Below are 23,646 nucleotides of genomic sequence, written 5' to 3' on the forward strand. Positions count from 1 at the left end.
TTTCAATGTTTTTGTAATAATAAAAAAAAGTTTGGGCTTCAGTCCAATTTTTTTTTGAAAAGCAAGCTTATTAATATACTTTCCATTTGATTTTAACATCATTTAAATTGGTTCAATGGATCAAAAGTTATGAATTTTTAAAGAAAGAAAAATAGAACAAATGGCAACTTTTAGGACCACACTGACTCAGAAAAGAGAATCCTAAGGACCAAATAAAAATACGCATCTAAAATTTACTGCAAAGGAATAAGTACATAAATTTAAACTAAAATCGGAGCAATTTTGAATTTCGATATGTCTTCTTTCATAATATTGCTGAGTTGACATGCATTATGACTAATGGTTGAAATGAATAAAATGAGCCCTATGCGTAAAATTACGCTGAATAATACATAATTGAAGAAAATGATCAATATTAACAATATTTTTTGTTCATTTAAATTATTTTGGAGCAATTTATTTTTTCCCAAATTTGTCTACTTTCCAAATATATCTACCAAAAATTTTCGGATGGGTAGATAAAATCGGTAAACCACTGTATTTCTAAACCCAATATTTACAGAGATATAAGCAAATAAGAATAAGAAGATTTGACAAAAATGTGGATGGTCCCTTTGATCGAGAGGAGATTATATCGCCACAAAACTTGGGATTTTTAATATTTGCCCTAAAATCGACAATCTCCCAAAGCTTGGTTCGATTTCGAGGAGGTCCAATAAACGTTCAGCTTTTTCTCGATCAGTCAAACAAAACTTTTCAGCGTTTAACGTCGGTTTTGGTGTATTATCTATTCTATTTTAAAATCTATCTTGAATCTATTTTAAATATTTATGATAAGGGAGGTTAAATAGTCATACGTATGTTCAAACACAATATCTTAAAAAACAAGCTCGTTTATGATGACACACGTCGAATAAGCATAACTTTTTCTATCTTGCTTTCACTATCGTTAAAACCGTCAGTTTTAAACATTCCTAATAGAATAAGAACACTTTGTCGTTGTCATAAACAGAATCATTTCATATACAGTTCTATAGTCTGCCTTGTATTAGTATTCTATCCCTTTAATGGGTAGTTGAAAAATAATCGGATCAAGCTAATCATCTTTTCATCATCTTTTTTGGAATATTTTTCAAACAACGCATGTAAACTACTTACAGTAAAATTGTGAAGTCAATCATTTTATTTTGACGTATTTTAAATATTCTTGAGCAAAAAAGTATCATAAGTAGCTCAGAGGCCCTAAAAATCAGAACCGCCTAGAGACAAATTTACCCGTTAGAGGGTTAAACATACAGCTAACGGATGCAGCAGCGGTTTGCTGCCATTACCTGCAGCAGAACAATGGCACATTATATGAAGCTGCAACCGCATTCGAGCCAGGAGGGAGTGTTCGCTATCGTTGTTGGTTCCAACGAAACGAAGGATTTGGAACCGTTGCAATGCAACACTCCCCGGTCTGAGCCAAGGTGGTGGTTTTGGAATGACTCATAATTCGGCGACAACAATTGCATGCAACACACCACACTCCCCCTAGAATACTGAGTACTCTAGACTAATGAGGTCAAGTCGCTGCACAATATTGCGGTTGCAGTGACTTTCGGAATTACTTGTCAATGCCCGAAGTCATTCTTCTTGGCGATACTGGCCTGGTGAGGCGTTGGCTGCGATAAAATCGGCTGTGTTCATTATTTTTCATTACATCATGCTGTACTACGGTGCTGGTCATTGGAGGTACCGTTGTGCTTGTGGTTGCTCTGCTGTAAGTTGGCGCAGACCAGGAAACCAATAAAATAGTTTCCATTGACCTATTGTTCACGCAATAGTAGCGACCGACGGACGGTCAGTTTCGACTTCAAGGTTTCTTGTTCCGCGGTTTCCTAAATAACAGCACGCGACAGAACAGAGTGAAGCATGAACGACAGCTAAGCATTTCAGATACCTACTCCATTTACATTTTTAAAGTGGAGCGAAAGTGAAGGTTGGATCCATTCTAACCATAATGACGAGCATTCTTTCTGCGCCGCAGAGCGTGATTTAAGAAATCGCGCAAACTGTACCTTTAACTGCACGAAATCGATTGTGAATGGGTAGGCTACCCTCAATCATTATTTGAGGTTCGCAATTGAATGTGGAATAGCGTAAATAAAATTTTTATGTGTTTTATCGCGTTTTATTCTGTTTAAATAATTATTCCATTTATGGTACTTTTCTCAAAAGTCCTTTTTTATATGTGTATTATAATTGACGATCAATTTTTCCATTCAAACGTTCAGTATCATTAAACACAGGTAAGTTGCTCAAGCTAAACTACAACTAGGACAGTTCCGCGAATTCCGTCTTTTTGAAAACAAATGCAAACGCTCTGCATGATTACAATAGGACAGAAATTATAACACCGGGTCGGCCACGCAGACCTGGGATCGTAAACGCTATAATTTAACTTTCATTTTTATGTCGGCTCCGCCGTTCGCAGCTTATTACTTGCATAGCATTGTATGTGCGTGTTCACTAGTCATGTACTATGGTTAGACTTTAATTTAAAATCATCTCGTTTTCCAAGTCTGCGAAAGTTCCCCTTGAGGTTAAACACGTTAGACAAGCGCTCGTCAATTATCGTACGTCTTTATAGTCGCAGAGTAAGTTCAATGAGAAGAAAAATTTAATTATAAAGTCATTTCAGCTTCACACATACACCTCCTGTCAATCGAGAATTGATAATGGGATATTGTTCCCAACCCACATGGGATTAGAATTCGGACCGACCGACGATTGAGAATTACTTTCAATCTGTGCATGTCACAGTCGGTACCGAATCAACACGCTTCCATAAGCACGAACATTTGATTTCACTCCCGGGTGCAATTGGTGGTGAAAAACGAAATCATCGTCCTCGTGGTGTGCGCTCCACAGCCCAAACCATTCCTCATTTGTTTGCCTTTCACGAACGAATCGCTCCACAATGTTACTAAACGAATTAAATTTTAATTGAAAACTTTTTAATTAAATTATTGCGGAGTCTGTCTGCTGGCTGGATATGTCGGACGGTCGGATGATCTTCCGCCCGTGTGTGTACTTTATAGTACCCTATACCCAAAGCGTTTGCAAACCATCATCACTCATTATTTATTTTGCCTCTCGTCTCATTTCAGAAAGTCGACCCGGAACTAATTTTCACCAAACAGGAACGAATCGGCAAGGGATCTTTCGGTGAAGTATTCAAAGGCGTTGACAATAGGACACAGCAGGTGAGTGGGTTGGATAACGACTGGCTGTTGCTGGAATATTAAAACAGGATAAATTACACTAGCGGATAAATGGAAATTTTTTCTTTGTCGTTTTGATCAAATTTAGAGAAATGAAAGTTTATGATTTTTATACGTTTTTGGCGCTTTGAAGTAAAAGTTGAATAACCATGCGTTCCCGTTTTGCAAATAAGGCAAATAAGGCTGTATCGGTATATTTTTTAGAAATTTTTTATAATACCGATTCAGCGGTGTACGTTTGAAAAATTCGTTTGGCATCTTTGCGACATGGCCGGTTGAGTGAAAAAGGCTTCCTGACTTTCACCAGGTGTACAATGGGAATTTCTCCAAACAGTGGTTGCAGCTCGTGGTTCATACGCCCACGCCCGTCATTGCTCTCATTTTGTACTCTGCTAGTGTCGACTACAAATTCAGTGCTAGTGTCCGTAATAGACAAGTTCAGTCTTATTAGCACTTTGCACATTGTCAGCTTTGTGCAACTTCGTATATTCCTGGATCTTTCGGAGAGAAAACTAGGCCTGAATTCCACATTGAATGCGTCGTTGAATCTCCTTACTCGTATTATTGTCGGCGGTGGTCAGAGATTACGAATCTATAAATTCATAATCCATCATCAGGTTATACTAAAAGTATGGACTGAGGAGGAATTACTTATGGACTGGTTGGAAGGTCTAATATATCCAATTTACAAAAAGGGCCATCGACTCGAATGCAGCAATTATCGAGGTATTACTCTCCTCAATTCTGCATACAAAATTCTCTCCCGCATCCTGCTTCTCAGACTGAGGCCGTTGCAGGAAACCTTTGTTGGCGAATACCAGTGCGGTTTTCGAGAGGGACGCTCCACGACGGACCAAATGTTCACCTTTTGACAGATCCTCGATAAATTCCGGGAGTACAACTTGCAGACTCATCATTTGTTTATAGATTTCAAGGCGGCGTACGATTCAGTTAAACGAAACGAACTGTGGCAGATTTGAACATGGTTTTCCAACAAAACTGATTAGACTGATACGTGCTACCCTTGATGGTTCAAAATCAAGCGTCAGGATAGCGGGTGAGACATCGGACTCGTTTGTGACGATAGAAGGTTTGAAGCAAGGCGACGGACTATCGAACTTGCTGTTCAACATTGCATTGGAAGGTGCCTTTCGAAGCGCCGGCGTGCAGAGAAGCGGTACCATCATCACGAAATCTCATATGCTCCTAGGGTTCGCGGACGATGTTAACCGTAGAGCTGTGGAAGAAGCGTACGCGCATCTGAAGAAGGAAGCTGCGAGGATAGGGCTTATCATAAATTCTATCAAAACAAAGTAGATGGTGGCTGGTAGAGAGCGTGGTAGCCCCTCGGGTGTTGGGATTGCGGTGGTGATAGGAGATACTTTTGAAGTGGTCGACGAGTTTGTTTACCTTGGTACGTTAGTGACATAGGACAACGATGTGAGCCGTGAAGTAAAAAGGCGGATAGCGGCTGCCTACAGGGCCCTCTACGGATTACGTAGTCAGCTGAGGTCCCGTAGCCTACAACTCCGTACAAAACTCGCGCTCTATAAGACGCTAATTCTTCCGGAAGTACTCTACGGCCACGAAGCGTGGCTAATGAAAGAGAGCGACCGACGAGCTCTTGGCGTTTTCGAGTGTAAGGTCCTGCGATCAATTCTTGGTGGCATATTAGACGAAAGAGTGTGGCGCAGGCGCATGAATCATGAAATATACCAAGTGCACAAAGATGCGGATATTATGAAGCGACTAAAACACGGCAGGCTACAATGGGCTGGCCAGGATGCCGGATGAGAGACCAGCGAAAACAATATTTGGCAGAGAACCCGACAGAGACCGACGACTTCGAGGCAGACCCCGTACCCGTTGGATGAGCGCTGTTGACGGGGATGCTAGAACAGCGGGTGTTAGGGGCGACTGAAGAGTGGCAGCTCAAGACCGAGTAATGTGGAGACGGCTCCTGAATTCGGCATGGATTCGATAAGCGGATTGTCGCCGAAAAAGTAAAGTAAGTAAGTAAATTCATAAATGACCTAGAGTTCATCGCCGTCAATAAAAACTGTCCGTGGGAGGCGAGCGTTGCTTCCTCTAGAGCCTATTCCATCATATATACATATAAACGTTAGACTAAATGATCGGGACAGGCAAAATTTTGATGAAACTCAAACGGCTGTAACTTCTACTCAATAAGATATTTCTAGATGAAACCAATTGCATTCGACGCGGAAATTTTTCTAGTTTTTCGATAATATTTCAACATTTGCAGTATACTGTACCGACTATAATCAGTGGAAACCGGAGATATTCCGGGTTGTCTGCGCGTAAGTCAAAAACTGATTTTTTCATCGGTTGAATCTTTTTCTGTCATGGAAATTTATTAATATTCATATTTTATCACAAAACCAGATTTCATTTCCAGTCGATTGGTAATAAGAGAATGGAGATCCGTCGTGAAATAACCGAGATATGGCCATTTCGGTGAAATCAATTCTGGAAATGTTACCAGTAACGTCTTACTTTTATGGCCATTTTAAAACATGACCGAAACCATACCAATATGGATGTCAAACTTCAAGAATTTACGAGTGTGGAAAATCCTGAAGCTTGACACCCATATTGATATGGTTTCGGATATTCCCGACTTACGCCGCTCTACCTAGAACTTCTACAGGGTTGCCATGGCAAAATGCAAAACTTGGAAATGCTTCTAGTGTCAGTGGTTCATAAGACCTTAAAGTTTGATGCTCATATTGATATGATTTATCATGTCATGTCCCGAAATGGTCAGAACAATAAATATTACTAGTACTGATTTCACGGAAATGGTCGTAACTTGATTGTTTCTCAGACAGATTTCAAGCAGATACAAGCGATGAAAAAATCAGTTACTGACATACCACGGAGAACCAGGAATATCTCCGGTGTCCACTTGCCTCTACGAATCTTGAAATATTAGCATAAGCATAAGCATAGGATACCGCCCGTGTGCTGCTACTCCGTTATTGACCAGGACCGATGAAAATTCCAAAATGATGGCTGGAAAGAGCATACTTGGGACAGCACGCTATTCCTCATTGTGCAACCTTATCAGGTCCCTGCATGCTGATCAATACCGACGCCGGCCACGTCCGAATGCGGGTCCTGGTGGGATGGGAAGGAATGTTAGTCCAATACTTGTTGCTACTAAAGACCAGGGAATCCTCTGCATCTTCACAAGTATTTCGGGAAAGGAATTGTTGTTAGTAGATGGGGGGAGTTATATGAGACTAACCTGACTATTCAAAAATTTTCTGGTAAAGCCAGTAATTACGAAAATTAAGATACCTTTAAAAAATACCTTTTAATAAATTTAATATAACGCCATTGGTGCTCATATACAACCATAATTTAATAATTTATATCTAAAAATATTATGCACATGCGAGATTTAAAGTGACTCGAAAACCTCGTGACAAATTTGAATTTATTATACCTGAAAACAAAAATCAGGCATAATGAAACAAGCCAATATAGTTCCTAAGTTGATAAGCATTTCCTCCTATCAACGCTAATATGCAGAGATATAGCGCCCTACACGCTTTGCCTCTACGAATCTTGAAATATTTTAGAAAAACTAGTAAAATTTCCCCTTTCAAATTCAGTTGGTTTCATCTAAAAATGTTTTATTTAGAAGAAATTAATCGTTTGAATTTCATCAAAATTTTGTCTTTCCCGGTCATTTTCTTTAACCCCTGTGTCTTATATTTTTGACGTATTGATTTGCAGCTCAATCATCCTAGCCTCCATTTTTAGTTTGGTACAGATTTCTGATGTCAAAGTGCGAAAGCTAGGATTTTTTTTGTATAGACATTATCACTGCGACCAGTATTTTGATCTATTGTGATACCGTCCAGGAGTTGTATTCCCCACTTCGTTCTTTTTGAGTATACTATAGAGTTTTACTATAGAGTGAACGAACTGCTGTTTATTATTCGTGCTCATGTTTTGGTGTTTTCACGTTTTTATGTTTTTACTGTTTTTTAACCAATCTCGATCTGCAGAGAGCGGAAAAGCGGAGGTATAATTTACCCATGGACATCAGAACAGGTTTTATTACGCGCCTGAAGCAAGTATCTTTCTTATAACTTGCTCTGGTAAGAGGTTTTATTACAGGTCGGTCTCGATTATCCGGGTGAAAATTTTTTTTATAATGTTAAATTCGTTTTGAACGTTAACAAATTTCAAAAACCCTACTTAATTTTTTTTCCTCCCAGATAATCGAATCCGACCTGTATTAGGAAATACAAAATTCAGTTGGAAGGAAATATGATTCCAATCCACTTGTCATGGCCGATTCGGTAACCTTGTGGCTACAGGCTAGGTGCTTGCTATTCTTGCGTTCCGCTCGCCGGATCACACCTTCGTTGGTGATGCTAAATAACATACAGAAGAGTCCATCCCCTGCCGCTCCAGGGTAGCTATGATTAGCCTCGTCGGTTTGTCCGGAAAAATGTTCTTTTGATTATCTGTCGTAGATGTTCCCGTTCGACTGTATCATGTACTGCCTTGAAATCCACGAAAATATGTTGCGTGGGTACATTGTTCTCCCGACATTTGTAGAAAATTGATCTAAGTGTAAAAATTGGATCCATAGTAGCGTGGGATAGAGAAAAAACCCGTCTACGAGATCTCTTTCTTTTGACAGTAGACGACAAAACAAGAGTTGGGAAATCATGTTGTACACGGTGTTGGCTAGCGTAATGCCGTAGTAATTACAACAAACGCCTTTAATGTAAATGGGACAAACCATACCTTCTATCAACTGTTTTGATAGTTTCTCCTCCTCTCAAATTTATTTATTTTAATTTTATTATTTTTGTAGAGTTTTGTCGAAAGTCAGCTTACTGGTTCTTTAGTCTTTAGTTGTCCGAGTTCTTGTCGAATCTCTTCGAGGACGGGAATGTGTACGCTATTTTCGTTTGTGTGCCCTCCAAAGTTAACGTTCGCTTCACCTACTTCTGATATATAAGCATCACAATGCTCATCGAAGAACTGCTTCAACCCGTCGACTACCTCGCGCTCGTTAGGTTTAACTACTCGTTTCTACATGTGTCAGATTTCGCTTCGTTAGCCCTTACGAGATTGGTTCACCTTCTTGTAAATTTTGTGCGTGTCATTACCCCGGAATAGTTGTTCCATTTCTTCGCGATCTTCTATTCACGTCATCCTGACGCTTTTTCGTTCTCAGAATCGTGGCCATCTCGTAGCTCTCAACAGTGAGTTCTTCGATCGCCGAGTGTTTCTAAGAGGAGGATAGTTTTGTCGCGAATCATATTGTGTGTTGAGAATCGAATGGTGACATAGTGTTGCTCAAGTAATAGTCCGAGTCAATATCCGCAGCCCCAAGGGAGCGTATGTTAGAGAAAACCCGGCCGTCGACAAGAACGTTTAGTTCATTGTTCGTTGGTCAGGTGATCTTCAAGTGGTCTTGTATGCGGAGAAAAAGTGTTTCTGATCACCAGGCCTTGGGAAGCCGCGGAGGTGATGTACCGCTGACCATGGATGGCACGATCACTTTGACTCAATTCACATTCATTTGACAGTACCGTGTCAACCAAGCAAAATTTGACAAAATTTTATATGGGACATTTGTAGTACTAGTTATTATCTACAATTTTGCTGAATACAGTTTTGCTGTATCTTTTGTAGTTACGGCGCTACAATGCTAGTAACACGTTAATGACTAAATTACTAAAGTCACTAAAGAGGCACTAGCATTGTAGCACCGTAAATACAATATATACAGTAATATTTTATTCAGAAAAGTTGTAGATAATAACTAGTTCTTCAATCGTCCCATATCTAACATTTTCAAATTCTGCATGACTGAGACGGTACTGTCAAATGAATGTGAATTGAGTCAAAGTGATTGTGCCATCCCTGCCGCTGACAGTTATCGTTCGTATCACTGTGTAGGCAATGGTGCCCTATTAGCGGTCTATCCGTGCCTACCCTACCGACCTGGACATTCAAATCTCCGATGCTGATCTTGATGTCATATGGTGAACAGCTGTGGACGCTATATATCCGCGTAGAATGCTTTCTTCTTGCCATCGCCAGCTCATCTTCACGCAAGCAGGTTACGTTGTCGACGCTGAAATTGAAGAAAGGACTTTCCATCCGTCCTTTCGTTAATCGACTTCTTGTCCAACATGCAATGCCGCATAATCTCATTGCATTGTATTGACATTGCAATGCTCGTTCTCAGCTTTTGGAGGCGCCACAATTGTGGTAAAATAAAGTATTGTTGCACTAGACCTTCTACACTTTCTTAACTTTCCAACAGATCTCCCGCAGTCCCACGATGCCGAACTGTGGTCACCGGCGAAAATTAACGATCTGCAATTCCACCTAACAAGCTTCTTTTTGATGCCCTTATTTCGGTACATGGGTCCATGGCGAATGCTCCAATTCGAATTTTCATGATTGTCCATAGTCATGGTATTTAAGTAGGTTGTCTTACTAGGGTCATGCTACCTAGTGTCGTGATGGGTTTGCCTCCTTGGCTTTACCATTTGAAACAACGTTTCTTTATTCAACCACCTCTTCAAGGTCAGACGCTGTCGTGAGCTGCTCCTATCATGGAGAGTCAAACTAGGTTGAGGATATGGTGTTCCTCCATTGCAGTGAAATCACTGTCAAGAACCGCCCTAATAAAGGGCTGGCAAGACTTTTTTTGGTGCCAAAACGCTCAGCAGTCGCTCGATTGCTCCGTTCCCTGTCAGCATACTCTCATGATTTACACCGGGATCAGTCATCTAAAGCTGCTTGTATCCCAGCTGACACACCACAAGGAGGTGGGGTAGGAATGGGAAGCGAAGGCACACGGAAAATATTTTTGTTTGAAAGTAAAATTTCTCAGGAATTCAAAGAATATTTTTCGGAAAAAGTTATTCACAATTGTATTTCAGATTTTCGGCTTTCTAGTCAGTTTTATATTGAAAACGGCTTTTTTATATTGCCTGACGTTTCGGCCTTTGATTTTGGCCTTTTTCAAAGGTAATATGGTTACGTTTTCTTGTCTAATCGTTGATTACCAACGGAAGGAAGTTCAAATTTTAACAGCTCCAAATGCATTGGTTTAGTGACAAAATAATGTACACACCTAAACTGCACTATGGTGCACTATGGTCAAAAGGTTTGGTATAATTAGCTATACATTTTTGCCCCGTCCGTGAATCGCACTTTTACCCCGCAAGGCGCTTGACGGGGTTAGATTAAATTGCGGAAAAGCGAAATATATTTTGTAAATTCTTTTCACCGTATTTTCAAAACAGATATGTGAGTGATGTAAAACGCTGCGACAAATTTTCAACAAGTAATATCCTCCTGTTGATATCACATTTGCCGTATAACGAAAAATTACATCAAAATCGCCCTAAAATAACATTTGCACATAAATCAGCAAATATGCTTCGTAAACAACCAAAGTTTACGTTAGATTCAAGCTGTCAAAGTAGTCACCCATCCATGCTATTGTAGTCAATTTACTCGGAATCTGCAGCGATAAATCATTAAATCGCACTTTTACCCGCCTCGCACTTTTATCCCTCCTTACTCTATTACTCTAAAAAGTGTAGAAGTTGAAATAACATTTTTCAATAACATCGAAGCCACTATATACATACCTAAGAGTAACAGTTTCAGCGTAATTACTATTTTCCTCTTAGATTAGGGCTTGATTGCACTATGCAAAAAATCCTATAACCGCAAAAATACCTATAAGCTGTTGTAATTGTAAACAGGCATTAAAAATCAACAAACATAAAATATAACCATTAATTTTGTTTTAATAGTTGAAAGTTATTACGTTAATTGGATTAATGGCAGTATTGAAGTTTTGTAATTGTTTTCATTAAATTTCTGTCATTGCTACTATTTACCTCAGTGAATTTTTCAAATAGACGTCTACAAAGAAAATCGTAAAATGTATTCAATGATTGTTTCACAGCGAGATTTGTGACCATTTTTATGTCGTTTAATATAGTGTACGCGAAAAAAAGTTACAGATTTTAATTCCTTTTGGCCTATTTTGTACAAGTAAAAATAGACGCATTTCACTGAAATCCATGTGCGTGCTCTGGTACTCAAAACTTTCTTTTCGTGTAGCATCAAATACCTACTATGCATCGTTTCGTTGTTTATTTAAAGTATACATATTCTCAAATGTCTACCAGCTCTCTTGTTTACTTTGAAATGAACATAATACCTGATCCGGCCCTCTTACCCACATCGTTGCAAAGAGTCACAAAGTATCGGTTGGAAGATTACCTACACCGTAAATGATGGGTTACAACTGTTTCTGTAGAATTTATTGCAGAAAACCAACATTTATCGAGCATTCAATCCGCGAATGATTTATTTGTTCAATTGAAGTAGTAAAATATTCCAATTACATTACACAAGCTCCAAAGTGCAGTATGACAGTCATAAAATTCGTTTTTTCGCAGTTTTTCATACACATTTCAGACGCCATAAACAAATAATAGTTAGATACGTAACTACGTTTGATCGTAACTTTTTGCTTTTAACGACTGTAATGCAAACCATACTAGTTTAAATATTTGTCATAGGAATAGTGAATACGATTATTGAAGATTGAAAGATTAATGCACTGAAAAGCTACGATATTTTTAATAGTTGTTTTCTATAAGCAAGAGTTTGATCGTAACGTAGGTTACGGTTTACGAAGCCACTGAAAATAATTTGATTTTATCTTTAATTATGATTGAATTCTTTTGACATTCGACTTTTCCGTTTGCAGGTTGTAGCAATCAAAATAATTGACTTAGAGGAAGCAGAAGATGAAATCGAAGACATACAGCAGGAAATTATGGTGCTATCACAGTGTGACTCCCCCTTTGTCACGAAATACTTTGGATCATATCTTAAGGTAAGCCAACTTCCGAGTCTGTTCTAGTTTTGTTTCTAAACTGTCTGCCAAATTGTCATAAAAATCTTAGGATAGTTAGAGTGAACTGTTGAATGAAATGTGTGACCTGTGCTCGAATGTTTCCAAATGTCATATATTATTTTCCAACTGCGGACAGAAGCAAAACATGTTTGCCGAGTTGTACGGCGGCGTCACCGTACATCGACCGGCTGATTCTTTGCTAGTATTGTACGTAAACGCCTACGTTTTGTGGAATTTAGCGATAAAGAGAATGTCACCATCAATCACGTTCAAATCACGTCGTCACTCTAAACACTCATTGTCTTTCACCTTCCCGGTGCGGTGTCTTCTTGGCCGAAACAACACTTCTGCGTTGGCATGCCTACGTACGTTGTACGTTAGTTGTTTGTCTCGTACCATCAACACCGTCTGTTTCACGTTTGTAGCGTTATGGATTGTAGATAGGCCGGAGGCTTGCACATCTCAAACAACACTGTTCTACTTGTCATCCCATGACTGATTTTCGGAGTAATACAAATTAGTAAACTTCATTGTGTTGAGCAGTGGCGCTTATACGATTTTTGATAAAGAGAAGCAATTCATGTAATAATAATATTTACAATACAGAGAAATATTTATTTCATATTTATATTTATTTTCTTTGCATCATCTGACCATTTGATATAGAAACAGGGATGCCAGGTGATTTTTTGAAAAGTCTTCACGAATCAAGGAAAAATGTCTTCATTTGTCTTCTTTCGGCTTTCCGCTCATTTAAATTGCATGGTGAAGACATGTCTTCACATGTCTTCAAGCGAAGACATTTCACTTTTTTGTAACCAGAATGTCTTCAAAATGAAGACATGTCTTCACTTCTGGCATCTCTGTATAGAAACATAAAAGAATTAACAAATTAAAATGATTTAGGCGTTTGCGTGAACGACAATTGAGCGTTCCACAGGTAATATTAAAATCAAACACGTAGAATACAGAGTTGAAACTGCACACATAGCGGTAACAGGTTCGTTTTGACCATATATTGCCCGATGATACGAAAGTCTAAGGAAGCCAGTTGAGCGAATAATTCTCGAGGGCACGTTCAAACTGATCTTTGCTAGAAAGCAAGGAACCGAGGAACTGCAGATGATTTGAAAATTTGAAAAGATTTGTGGATGCCAAATTAATACGAATAGGCTGTCCAGAAGCTAATAAATAACAACGTGCAGTATAAAATGCCAGATATGCCAATAAGCAGCTGATTTACTGCTATTGTAATGCTTATTGCCTGGGTGATTACGGAGCACGTGACAACGTTGATGAAATATTTCTTGAAGAAGCGATTGGATGATAGTTAAACTGTAGAGGTTTCGAAACGTACGAAGACGTACAATTTTTTGGGAGGGATGAACTATTCGGTCATTGGAAGATATAGCCTTCATCTGCCGACCAATGATAACGGTCGGAGGATCATAAATTTCGCCGTAGCCAGAGGAATAACCATCTGTAGATTCTGTAGCACCTACTTTCAACATCTAAATATTTGGAAACACATCTGGAGGCATCCAAATAGAGACTTTAGGTCTCAGATCGATCATCTATTGATTGACGGGGTCGACACATTTCGGATGTCATCGATGAACAGTCTTTTCGGTGACAAAATATCGACTCTGAGTATCTCGTCGTGTGCACGATTCGCGCAAGGTTGTCGAACGCGACCAAAGCTCGCACTGAGAAGACGCGTTCGACAACCTTGCGCGAATCTTACATAATTGCGAGAGAGGTTGCGTCGTGCCTACCGCGTGGAAGACGGTGTAACAGTTGGTTTGATGCCAAATGCAGAAGAGTGACAGATGAGAAGAACCTGGCCTGGTCGCGTGCTCAGTGCGGCTACACGTCAGAACAGAAAAAGGTGTAGCGAGATTAGAGCTGCGGAAAAAAGAACCCAAGGTTTAAAAAACATCTAAAGAACCCACCGTCTAAAAAACTTGAGTACGAGGAGCTGGGAAGGACGGCATCCTCACCGAACTTTTGAAAGTCGGGAGCGAACGGCTGTATTGTGCAATCCATCAGGTTATACTAAAAGTATGGACTGAGGAGGAATTACCTACGGACTGGTTGGAAGGTCTCATATGCCCAATTTAAAAAAAGGGCCATCGACTCGAATGCAGCAATTATCGAGGTATTACTCTCCTCAATTCTGCATACAAAATTCTCTCCCGCATCGTGCTTCTCAGACTGAGGCCGTTACAGGAAACATTTGTTGGTGAATACCAGTGCGGTTTTCGAGAGGGACGCTCCACGACGGACCAAATGTTCACCTTGCGACAGATCCTCGATAAATTCTCGGAATTCAACTTGCAGACTCATCATCTGTTTATATTGAAGTCTATATACGGCGGCGTACGATTCAGTTAAACGAAACGAGCTGTGGCAGATTATGCTTGAACTTCCAACAAAACTGATTAGGCTGATACGTGCTACCCTCGATGGTTCAAAATCAAGCGTCAGGATAGCGGGTGTGACATCGGACTCGTTTGTGAAGTTAGATGGTTTGAAGCAAGGTCACGGACTATCGAACTTGTTGTTCAACATTGCATTGGAAGTTGCTATTCGAAGGGTCGGCGTGCAGAGAAGCGGTACCATCATTACGAAATCCAGCCAGCTGAGGTCCCGTAGCCTACAACTCCGTACAAAACTCGCGCTCTATAAGACGTTTAGTCTCCCGGTGGTACTCTACGGCCTCGAAGCGTGGACGTTGAAAGAGAGCGACCGACGGGCTCTTGGCGTTTTCGAGCGTAAGATCCTGCGATCAATTCTTGGTGGCATATTAGACGAAGGAGTGTGGCGCAGGCGCATGAATTATGAAATATACGAAGTGTACAAAGATGCGGATATTGTAAAGCGACTAAAATACGGCAGGCTACAGTGGGCTGGCCACGTAGCAAGGATGCCGGATGAGAGACTAGCGAAAAGAGTATTTAGCAGAGAACCCGACAGAGGCCAGCGACTTCGTGGCAGACCCCGTACCCGTTGGATGAGCGCTGTTGACGAGGATGCTAGAACAGCGGGTGTTAGGGGTGACTGGAGAGTGGCAGCTCAAGACCGAGTAATGTGGAGACGGCTCCTGAATTCGGCATGGATTCGATAAGCGGATTGTCGCCGAAAAAAGTAAGTACGAGGAGCACGTGCTCGCCGGCGTAGAGGAGAGATTCCCCAGCAACAACAAACAGAGTTTTGTAAGAGTTTTCACAAAAAAGTGAGGTGCAGGAATTTTGCCTTGCCTATGGTGTGCGATGATGGTGCTGGCAACCTGCTTACTGACAAAACGGGGGTAGCAGCCAGGTTGAAGGAGCACTTCCAGATGTTGTTGAATGGAGACGAAAATACGAAGATCAGTAGGAACAGGATAAGAATTGTGAGCGATGGCCAAGCTGGTGTACCGCCTACGCAGCAAGGGTCAAAAGGCAATCAGTGAGCTGAAAAACGGTAAGGCTGCTGGGAAGAATAGTATCCCGGCTGAACTTCTAAGAGCCGCGAACGAGCGGCTGTACGAAGCAATCCACCGGATCATTTTCAGGATCTGGGAGGAAGAACAAATGCCGGAAGAGTGGTTGAATGGCCCCATTTTCCTTTTTTTCAAAAACGGACATCGACACGAGCGTAAAAACCATCGAGTCATTACATTGCTCAATTCTGCCTAGAAGGTACTTACCCGTTTCCTGTGCTGTAAACTGGGACCATTATCGGAGTCCTTTTTGGGCGAGTACCAAGCAGGTTTTCGCGTAGGTCGCTCCACGACGCATCAGATGTTTACCCTGCGTCGGTTACTAGACTAGTTCCAGAAGTACAACTTGCAGACTCATGATCTGTTTATGGACCTTAAGGCGGCGTACGGTTCAGTCAAACAAAATGAGCTGTGACAGATAATGCTAGAACATGGTTTTCCGACAAAACTAATTACGCGTCAGAATAGCAGGCGAGATCTCAGCCGCTTTCGTGACGTTGGATGGACTGAAGCAAAGGGATGCATTCTCTAACCAGCTATTCAACATTACCTTGGAAGGAGCAATACGAAGAGCAAACGTAGAAAAGAATGGAACTATCATCACGAAATCTCACATGGTTTTTTGTTTTGCGGATCCTGTCGATATCATCGGCACCATAGAGCGGTGGAAGAGTTTTAAACTGGAAGCAATGAGATTGTTACTTACCATTGACACCACCAGAACGAAGTTCAAGGTTGCTTGCATAGAACGTGGGAGCCCAAATGGTATTGGTGCCGAGGTGGAGCTGGCTGGAGAACGATATGAAGTAGCGGAGGGACTCATATACCTTGCTACGCTCGTGACATGTGACAACGATGCAACCCACGAAGTAGAACGACGAATTGCAGCCGCGAACCGGGCTTTCTACGGATTATATAGCCGGTTGAAGTCTTGTAGTTTGCAAATTGACACAAAACTGGCACTTTAAAAAAACACTAATCCTCCCGGTTACCCGTTACGGACACGAATCATGGCCGCTGAACGACGAGTGCATGGGGTTTTTGAGCGTAAAAATCTGCAATCAATAGTTAATAGCAAAGATAGGTTGGAAAATGGAGTATGGTGCAGATGCATATAGAATATGCAAATATGCAATGTGGCTGCCTGCGGTGGGCTGGACACGTGACCAGAATGCCCGACGGAAGGATAGTTAAAACTATTTTCAGCAGACACCCAGAAAGAAGTCGTAGACTTTGGGTAAGACCCCGCACCCGATAGATTTGCGCTGTCGAGGACGATGCACGTTCAGCTGGTGTCTGAAAAGAATAGAAACCGGTAGCCTAAGATCGACAGTACCGGAGAACCGTAATTCGTTCGGCGCAGTATTGATAATGGACCGTCGTCAATAAAGATTACAGATGTCTTCGGTATTGCTGGCAATTGATCACCAAGTGACATTTGAGTAGGACGTCCGGTTTCCTTGCGCTTCTGCACTTTGTACGTATGCAGTCTCTCTCGTTCCTTGGCTACACTCTAAACTCCTTCTACCCAATTTTTCAAGAGAAAATACCCAATGGGTAATTTTCTTTAGCGTTTCTTGCTTGGTGCAATTTGATGTGGGACACATTTAGTCAAACGGACGAGAGGTAGACAACTAAAAGTGACAACTACTTGAGGATGTATCGCATCGACTCTGATAACAACTCCAGGTGATTGGATCACATCGCACTGATTGACTGCATTGACATTAGCAAACACCAAATCCAAGTCCCGGTTATTCGTGAATGAATTTATCTGCTGCATGTCAAGTAATGCAATACCATCCACAAGTGCAGTGTTTGCAGCAGTGATTAAAGAGCTATTATGACCGATTTGAACAACTTTTTCAGAGGTAGAGCAATCCCAACGAAGGCCTGTTTAGTGGTAATCACCAAATATCACGTGAAAGTCTAATGATGCTAGTTACTCGGATATCGTGAACGAAGAATCTATATGAGGAAGTCTTCGAGCCAGGCCTCACTGCGAATAACCAAGTCAATGTTAGCGCCGCTAACTGAGATAAAGAAGTAACCGACTTTAGTGCGAAGTCCTCTAACATTCTGGTAGTATAAGCGAATGCAGTCAGATTTTGGTATGTCCTCAGTAGCAGTATTCCTCCATCGCAATGTCAGCAACTGCCGATGGGGCCAACATGTCGTCACCGCTATTCAGGCTATACGCTGCGAGAACCATGAAATAAATCAGGGTAAGAATGGCTCAAGGTTTGATCGAATTTGCCTTGGATAAAGGGAAACGCGAGGGGTAAAGACTGTGGCAGACGGGGGGTAGGGCTCGCGGTTTCCGTGGTGCCAACATTGTTGCGCCCTCCCCCAGTTAGCATCGGTGTACGATGCTGGCCTGACAAGCCAGTCGTCGCATGTTCGAAACTCGGCTGGGCGGTGCTTCTATATAGTCGGTAGAATCGTTGCACTAGCCCGTAATTGTCCTGTGCTCTAATAACCGGCTGCGAAGTCTGTCGATAAAGAATGGTCAAGCTCTCAAGAACTTTCAAGAACCCATTGCTTTGCTTACGTCCCGGTAACAAGAAGTCAGGTTCAGGCTGATAATGGATTCCCAAGCAACAATGTGAGTTTTATTGTACTCTTATGGTGGTCTTCAAGACTAATTTTGGTCTTAAATGGCATCATAAGAGTATAATAAAACCCAAATTGTTACTTGGATTGCCAGGTAGCTGGAACTGGTGAACGGGTCACAAATATTTATTTTCACGCTATGTTGGTTTTACATCGGACAAAGACGTGAATAAGTTTTCTTATTCAAGGTTTTATGGCTAAAACTATCTCTACTATGTTTGTATTATTCATTCTCAAAATTTAGAATAAATCTCCTTAGAATTATTTTGATCAAACACATACTTCACCATAGTTCGAATGTTTACATTGAAATTTTTACCAACGCAACGCTTTGCGATTGACTTGCAATTTGCAATGCAATTTGACTTGCAAAGCTCTTTGAGTCTTTTAACCATTTATATATGGAAATATACTGTCTTAATTTGCAAGGTACATGAAACATGGTACACGATAATTTAGGTACGAAGCTAACCGTTGGTTTCCCCTTATTTTTCTTCCTCTCAAGCGGGTGCAGCATGACTGACACCACAGCAACGTCATCACCACGATCGACAATTGTCAACTAACTGTGAGGATTGTTCGTTGCTGGCGACAGTCAGTTATAGGAGGGAAAAAAAGACAGTCACACCGCTTTGAGTTGACCCAGTTTGGGTTGTTTATTTAGCTCCCGAGCACAACTGTTTCAATTGAATGGCACCGACTATCACGCAGGTTCTACATTTAAAACCGCCCCAACAACGCCGTACACGCCGGTCGGTGGAAGTGTTTGCTTTTCACCTCACTCCACCTGATTGGGTGGTAATCAGTTCCAGTTCCCGTTTTGTTTCGAAAGCAGTTTATTTGAGCCGTTTATTTCAAAGCGCTGATTCAAATCGGGAAGAGTAAATAAATTTTTATTGATTCCCTAATCGGCAGCGATTGTTTTTATTGTCGCATTTCCTTCAGCTTTCGTTCTGCAGTTCAATCGCTGTTCCAAAGAATAGAAAAACAGTTAGTCAAGTGTCTTGATTGGGTGAATATACCACGTAGACCGTTACTCAAATTCAGTTACGTTATGTCAAACTTTCCACTTCACATATATTTTTTCACGACACTGAAATTTAGTTGAGGTTTTGGACTAGCGTAGATGGTAAAACTAGGTCATTTGACAACTTACTTTTCTGCTTGTAATAAAAGTGAAAACTAAATTAAGTTAAGAGTAAGTTATTTTTTAAAGATAGTAAAAGTCACCAAATATGTCACAAAGACTTGTGTTTTAAATTCCCCTTGTGTTCATCTAAATAAACCTATTTTTAATATGAGTAATAAAAATTAAAACAACCGGTGATCTTACCAATGTAAGTCTATCATTACGTAAATCTTTTTACGTCTAATGAACCAAGAGTCAATGGTCTTACGACATGTATTACACTCTGCATATATATCAAGCAGTTATTTGTAACTACGGTAGCATACAAGTTTAATAGTCAGAGTCGTAAACTTAATAACCAAACAACCACATTTTTTGTGAGTTACGACATATTCAATACAGTATGCAGCAATTAAACCAACTTTACGAACAATTACCTTAATTTTAATTTACCTTCGCGTACCATTCCATGACAGACGACAAAAATGCTGGCGTAAAGGATATAGCTCAAAGAGCAATTATAGAGTGAAAATGAATGGCAGTAAATTATCATTTGTAAGCTTTCCATATTTTTATAATCGTAAAGACAATCGCTACACTTTAAAAATGTCAAAATACCCACTGAAGCCTGTGTCTTAAGGTAATTTAACAGGAAAATAATAGTTAAATGCTGATATTGGTCGTTCTTTATTTTATTTTCCTGTTTCAAATCGCAAAACTTCCTGTTTTAAATGCAAATCAAAATGACCCAAAGAACTCTTTAAGATTTTGCTTGCCACAGTATGCCCATTTTCAACGAAGAAGTAAACCAGCAAGCCATATAACATCCTAGTCGGCTTCCGTCTCATATTGATATGCTGGTGGGTTTGTCATCTATGCGATGACGCCACTCTAAGGATGATGATTTGCTTCTTTTTTCCTTCCACTCATCGTGTCTTCTATGCTATCTCAAGGAATATTGAATAGAGTGTTTTCATCACAAGCCGGATGTAAGAAGAGAAGTGCATCCTTTCTTCGATATTGCGCCCTTGAGTGACGAACAGAATTTAGATTGCTTTCGATGATCTCATTGTCGCTGACTCAATGTGCATTACTACTTAGAGAAAAACAATGTGCATATTTATTCATGGATGATGTGTTTTCTTCCTTCTCTTTCAATGCAGGGTACAAAGCTATGGATTATCATGGAATACCTCGGCGGTGGGTCAGCCTTGGACCTGATGAAGGCTGGCCTGTTCGAGGAAATGCACATTGCCATCATCCTGCGGGAAGTCCTGAAAGGTCTAGACTACTTGCACTCGGAGCGAAAGCTGCACCGTGATATCAAAGCGGCCAACGTACTTCTAAGCGAGCTCGGCGACGTAAAGCTGGCCGATTTCGGCGTGGCAGGGCAGCTCACTAATACCACCTCGAAGCGAAATACTTTCGTAGGTACGCCTTTCTGGATGGCACCGGAGGTCATCAAACAGTCCATGTACGACAGCAAAGCAGACATCTGGTCCCTGGGGATAACTGCAATCGAACTAGCCAAAGGGGAACCGCCCAACTCGGAACTGCACCCGATGAGGGTGCTGTTTCTAATTCCGAAAAATAATCCCCCGCAGCTGACTGGTAGCTATACCAAGCCATTCAAAGATTTTGTTGAAGCGTGCCTAAATAAAGACCCTGAAAACGTAAGTATTTTATCTGTGAAGGAAAATTAAATGATAATCAATGTTGAACTTTTGTAGAGACCAACGGCAAAGGAACTGTTGAAATTTCCTTTCATTAAAAAGGCGAAAAAGAACGCATACCTGATCGATTTGATAGATCGGTACAAGAAGTGGAAATCGCAGAAAGGTGAAGAAAGCGAAACGGAGTCAGAGAATTCAGATTCGTAAGTGACAGATTAACCACAGATTCATAAGTGACAGATAGTAACCAATTTGATCGCGTTTCAGTGAGGAATCCAAACCGGACAGTGATCTGGATGAACCATGGATCATGACAGTCAAGGGGATGCACTTCAACAATTTCAACAAAAGCAACGCTATGGAGGAACAGCTAGGATCACCAGTCAAGCACAACGGAACCAGCAATAATATGATGAGCATGGGTAACGCGAGAGATCGAGATCGGGATTATAATCTCAATCAGCAGAAATCAAGTCAGGTAAGTGGTCGCACCTCTACTCAACCTGTTACGAAGAGACAAGAAGTTATTAGAGAATTTTAATACCACTTGATGGAGTTCCGATTGCTATTTTGCTGCAAACTCAATTTTAGGCAAATTTGCATTTAGGAAACGCTAATCTAAAAGATAGACAAAGTGTAAAACAAAAGACACATAGTTTAAGATAAATTAAAGTTAGGAGCAGTTCGAATCCTCCGTACTGTGGTATTGAAATCTGTGTTGTAGGTATGTCGCTAAAAACCGTCTATTGCAATAAGCCAACATTCAAATGCGGTGAATATTTTAGGCAACAATGTTACTGTTTATTGATTATTTTGACAAAAGTTTCAAACAAACACTAAAAATAAATAACAGAATTGAAAGGAAAAGCTTCCCCTTCCCTCTTCCACTAAGGCGCTCAACGTTACTTCGTCTCAATCACATTATAGTTCATCCTGTAAAAAAACCATATTGTGCTCCTCAATCCAACATAGGTGTTAATTTGTATTGTGTTCAAGTATTGATAATTTATTTGACAAAAATAAGCTTATAATTTGCTTAATTTGCATTTATTCTGGAGTACCTCAAGGCAGTATCCTGGTCCCTTTAAGAAAATCGAACTTTTTGGATGATAGTGGCGTTGCTACGAAAGGCAATCATTAAGACTGTAGCCAGTGTTCTTGCAGCTTCCCCTTGCTTACAATGGAAGCACGTTTCAATGCTATTTTGATTCCAACAAATTCAGAGCAGTACCTTCGAAGCGTATTTACTCGACTTTGCCGTCAACGTACCTTCTTAGACCGGTTTCACATACGCTTGTTGCGTTTTGGACTGTAGTAATAGACTAATTTTTAGTCCCCAGTAACAATTCGATGCAAAAACAACGTTTTGTAGCTGGAGCAGATTTTAAAACTGCTACCTTCCAGCACAATGTTAAAGACCATCACGTTGTCGAAGTGCCTTGCGACATTGCATCCGAATTTACAGCTCATCCATATTAGCTTACTTACTTACTTAGATGGCTTGCCATCCTAAGACCAAGCCTGTTGAACAAAGTTTCTCCATGTAACTCGGTTGAGGGCTCTCCAATTCCTCGGACGCCGAGTACTCTCCGCCAGATCACGCTCCACCTGGTCTAACCATCTTGCTCGCTGCGCTCCTGGTCGTATTGTTCCTACCGGATTTGAAGCGAACACCATCTTTGCAGGGTAGTTGTCCGGCATTCTTGCAACATGCCCTGCCCATCGTATCCGTCCAGCTTTAGCCACCTTCTGGATACTGGGTTCGCCATAGAGCTGTGCGAGTTCATCCTCCGCCTCCATACTCCGTTCTCCTGTACGCCGCTGAAGATCGTTCTTAGTACTCGTCGTTCGAAAACTCTGAGCACTCGCAGGTCCTCCTCGAGCATTGTCCATGTTCCATGCCCGTAGAGAACAACCGGTCTAATAAGCGTCTTGTACAGGGTGCACTTTGTACGGGGACTTACTCTGCTCGACCGCAATTCCTTGTGGAGAGTGGAGCCCGTAGTAAGCACGACTTCCGCTGATAATACGTCTCCGAATCTCACGGCTGGTATCATTGCCCGCCGTTACCAGTGAGCCAAGGTAGACAAATTCATCGACTACCTCAAACTCATCGCCGTCGATCAATATACTACTGCCCAAACGGTGTCGTTCGGTCTTGGTTCCGCTGGCCAGCATGTACTTTGTTTTAGCAGAATTTACCTCTGACCCAATCTTTTCTGTTTCGCGCTTTAGTCTGGTGTACTGTTCAGCCACCGCCACAGATATTCTGCCGATAATATCCATGTCATCGGCAAAGCAAACGAATTGACTAGATTTGTTGAAAATCGTGCCCCGCGTGTTGATATCCGCTCGGTTCATAACACCTTGTAGCACTGTGCTGAACAGCAGGCATGAAAGACCATCACCTTGACGAAGCCCTCTGTGTGATTCGAATGAACTTGACAATCCACCCGAAGTTCGAACATAGCGCTGTGTACCATCCATCGTAGATTTAATCAGTTTGATGAGCTTCCTGGGGAAGCTGT

At 41.1% G+C, this 23,646-nt stretch overlaps 1 protein-coding gene across 2 annotated transcripts in view; it reads left to right on the forward strand.

Moving 5' to 3' along the window:
* The window catches only part of LOC128744712 (serine/threonine-protein kinase 26), a 165,405-nt gene that overhangs the window by 134,918 nt on the left and 6,841 nt on the right, over positions 1-23,646 (forward strand). For both annotated transcript variants that reach the window (XM_053841898.1, XM_053841896.1), the window contains 5 exons: positions 3,153-3,248; positions 12,070-12,198; positions 20,609-21,118; positions 21,176-21,321; positions 21,386-21,596. In XM_053841898.1, the coding sequence (XP_053697873.1) occupies positions 3,153-3,248; positions 12,070-12,198; positions 20,609-21,118; positions 21,176-21,321; positions 21,386-21,596 (1,092 nt within the window). The remainder of the gene's footprint in view (positions 1-3,152; positions 3,249-12,069; positions 12,199-20,608; positions 21,119-21,175; positions 21,322-21,385; positions 21,597-23,646) is intronic.

This window comes from Sabethes cyaneus, chromosome 3 (assembly GCF_943734655.1).
Source record: "Sabethes cyaneus chromosome 3, idSabCyanKW18_F2, whole genome shotgun sequence".
NCBI classification, from domain to species: domain Eukaryota; kingdom Metazoa; phylum Arthropoda; class Insecta; order Diptera; family Culicidae; genus Sabethes; species Sabethes cyaneus.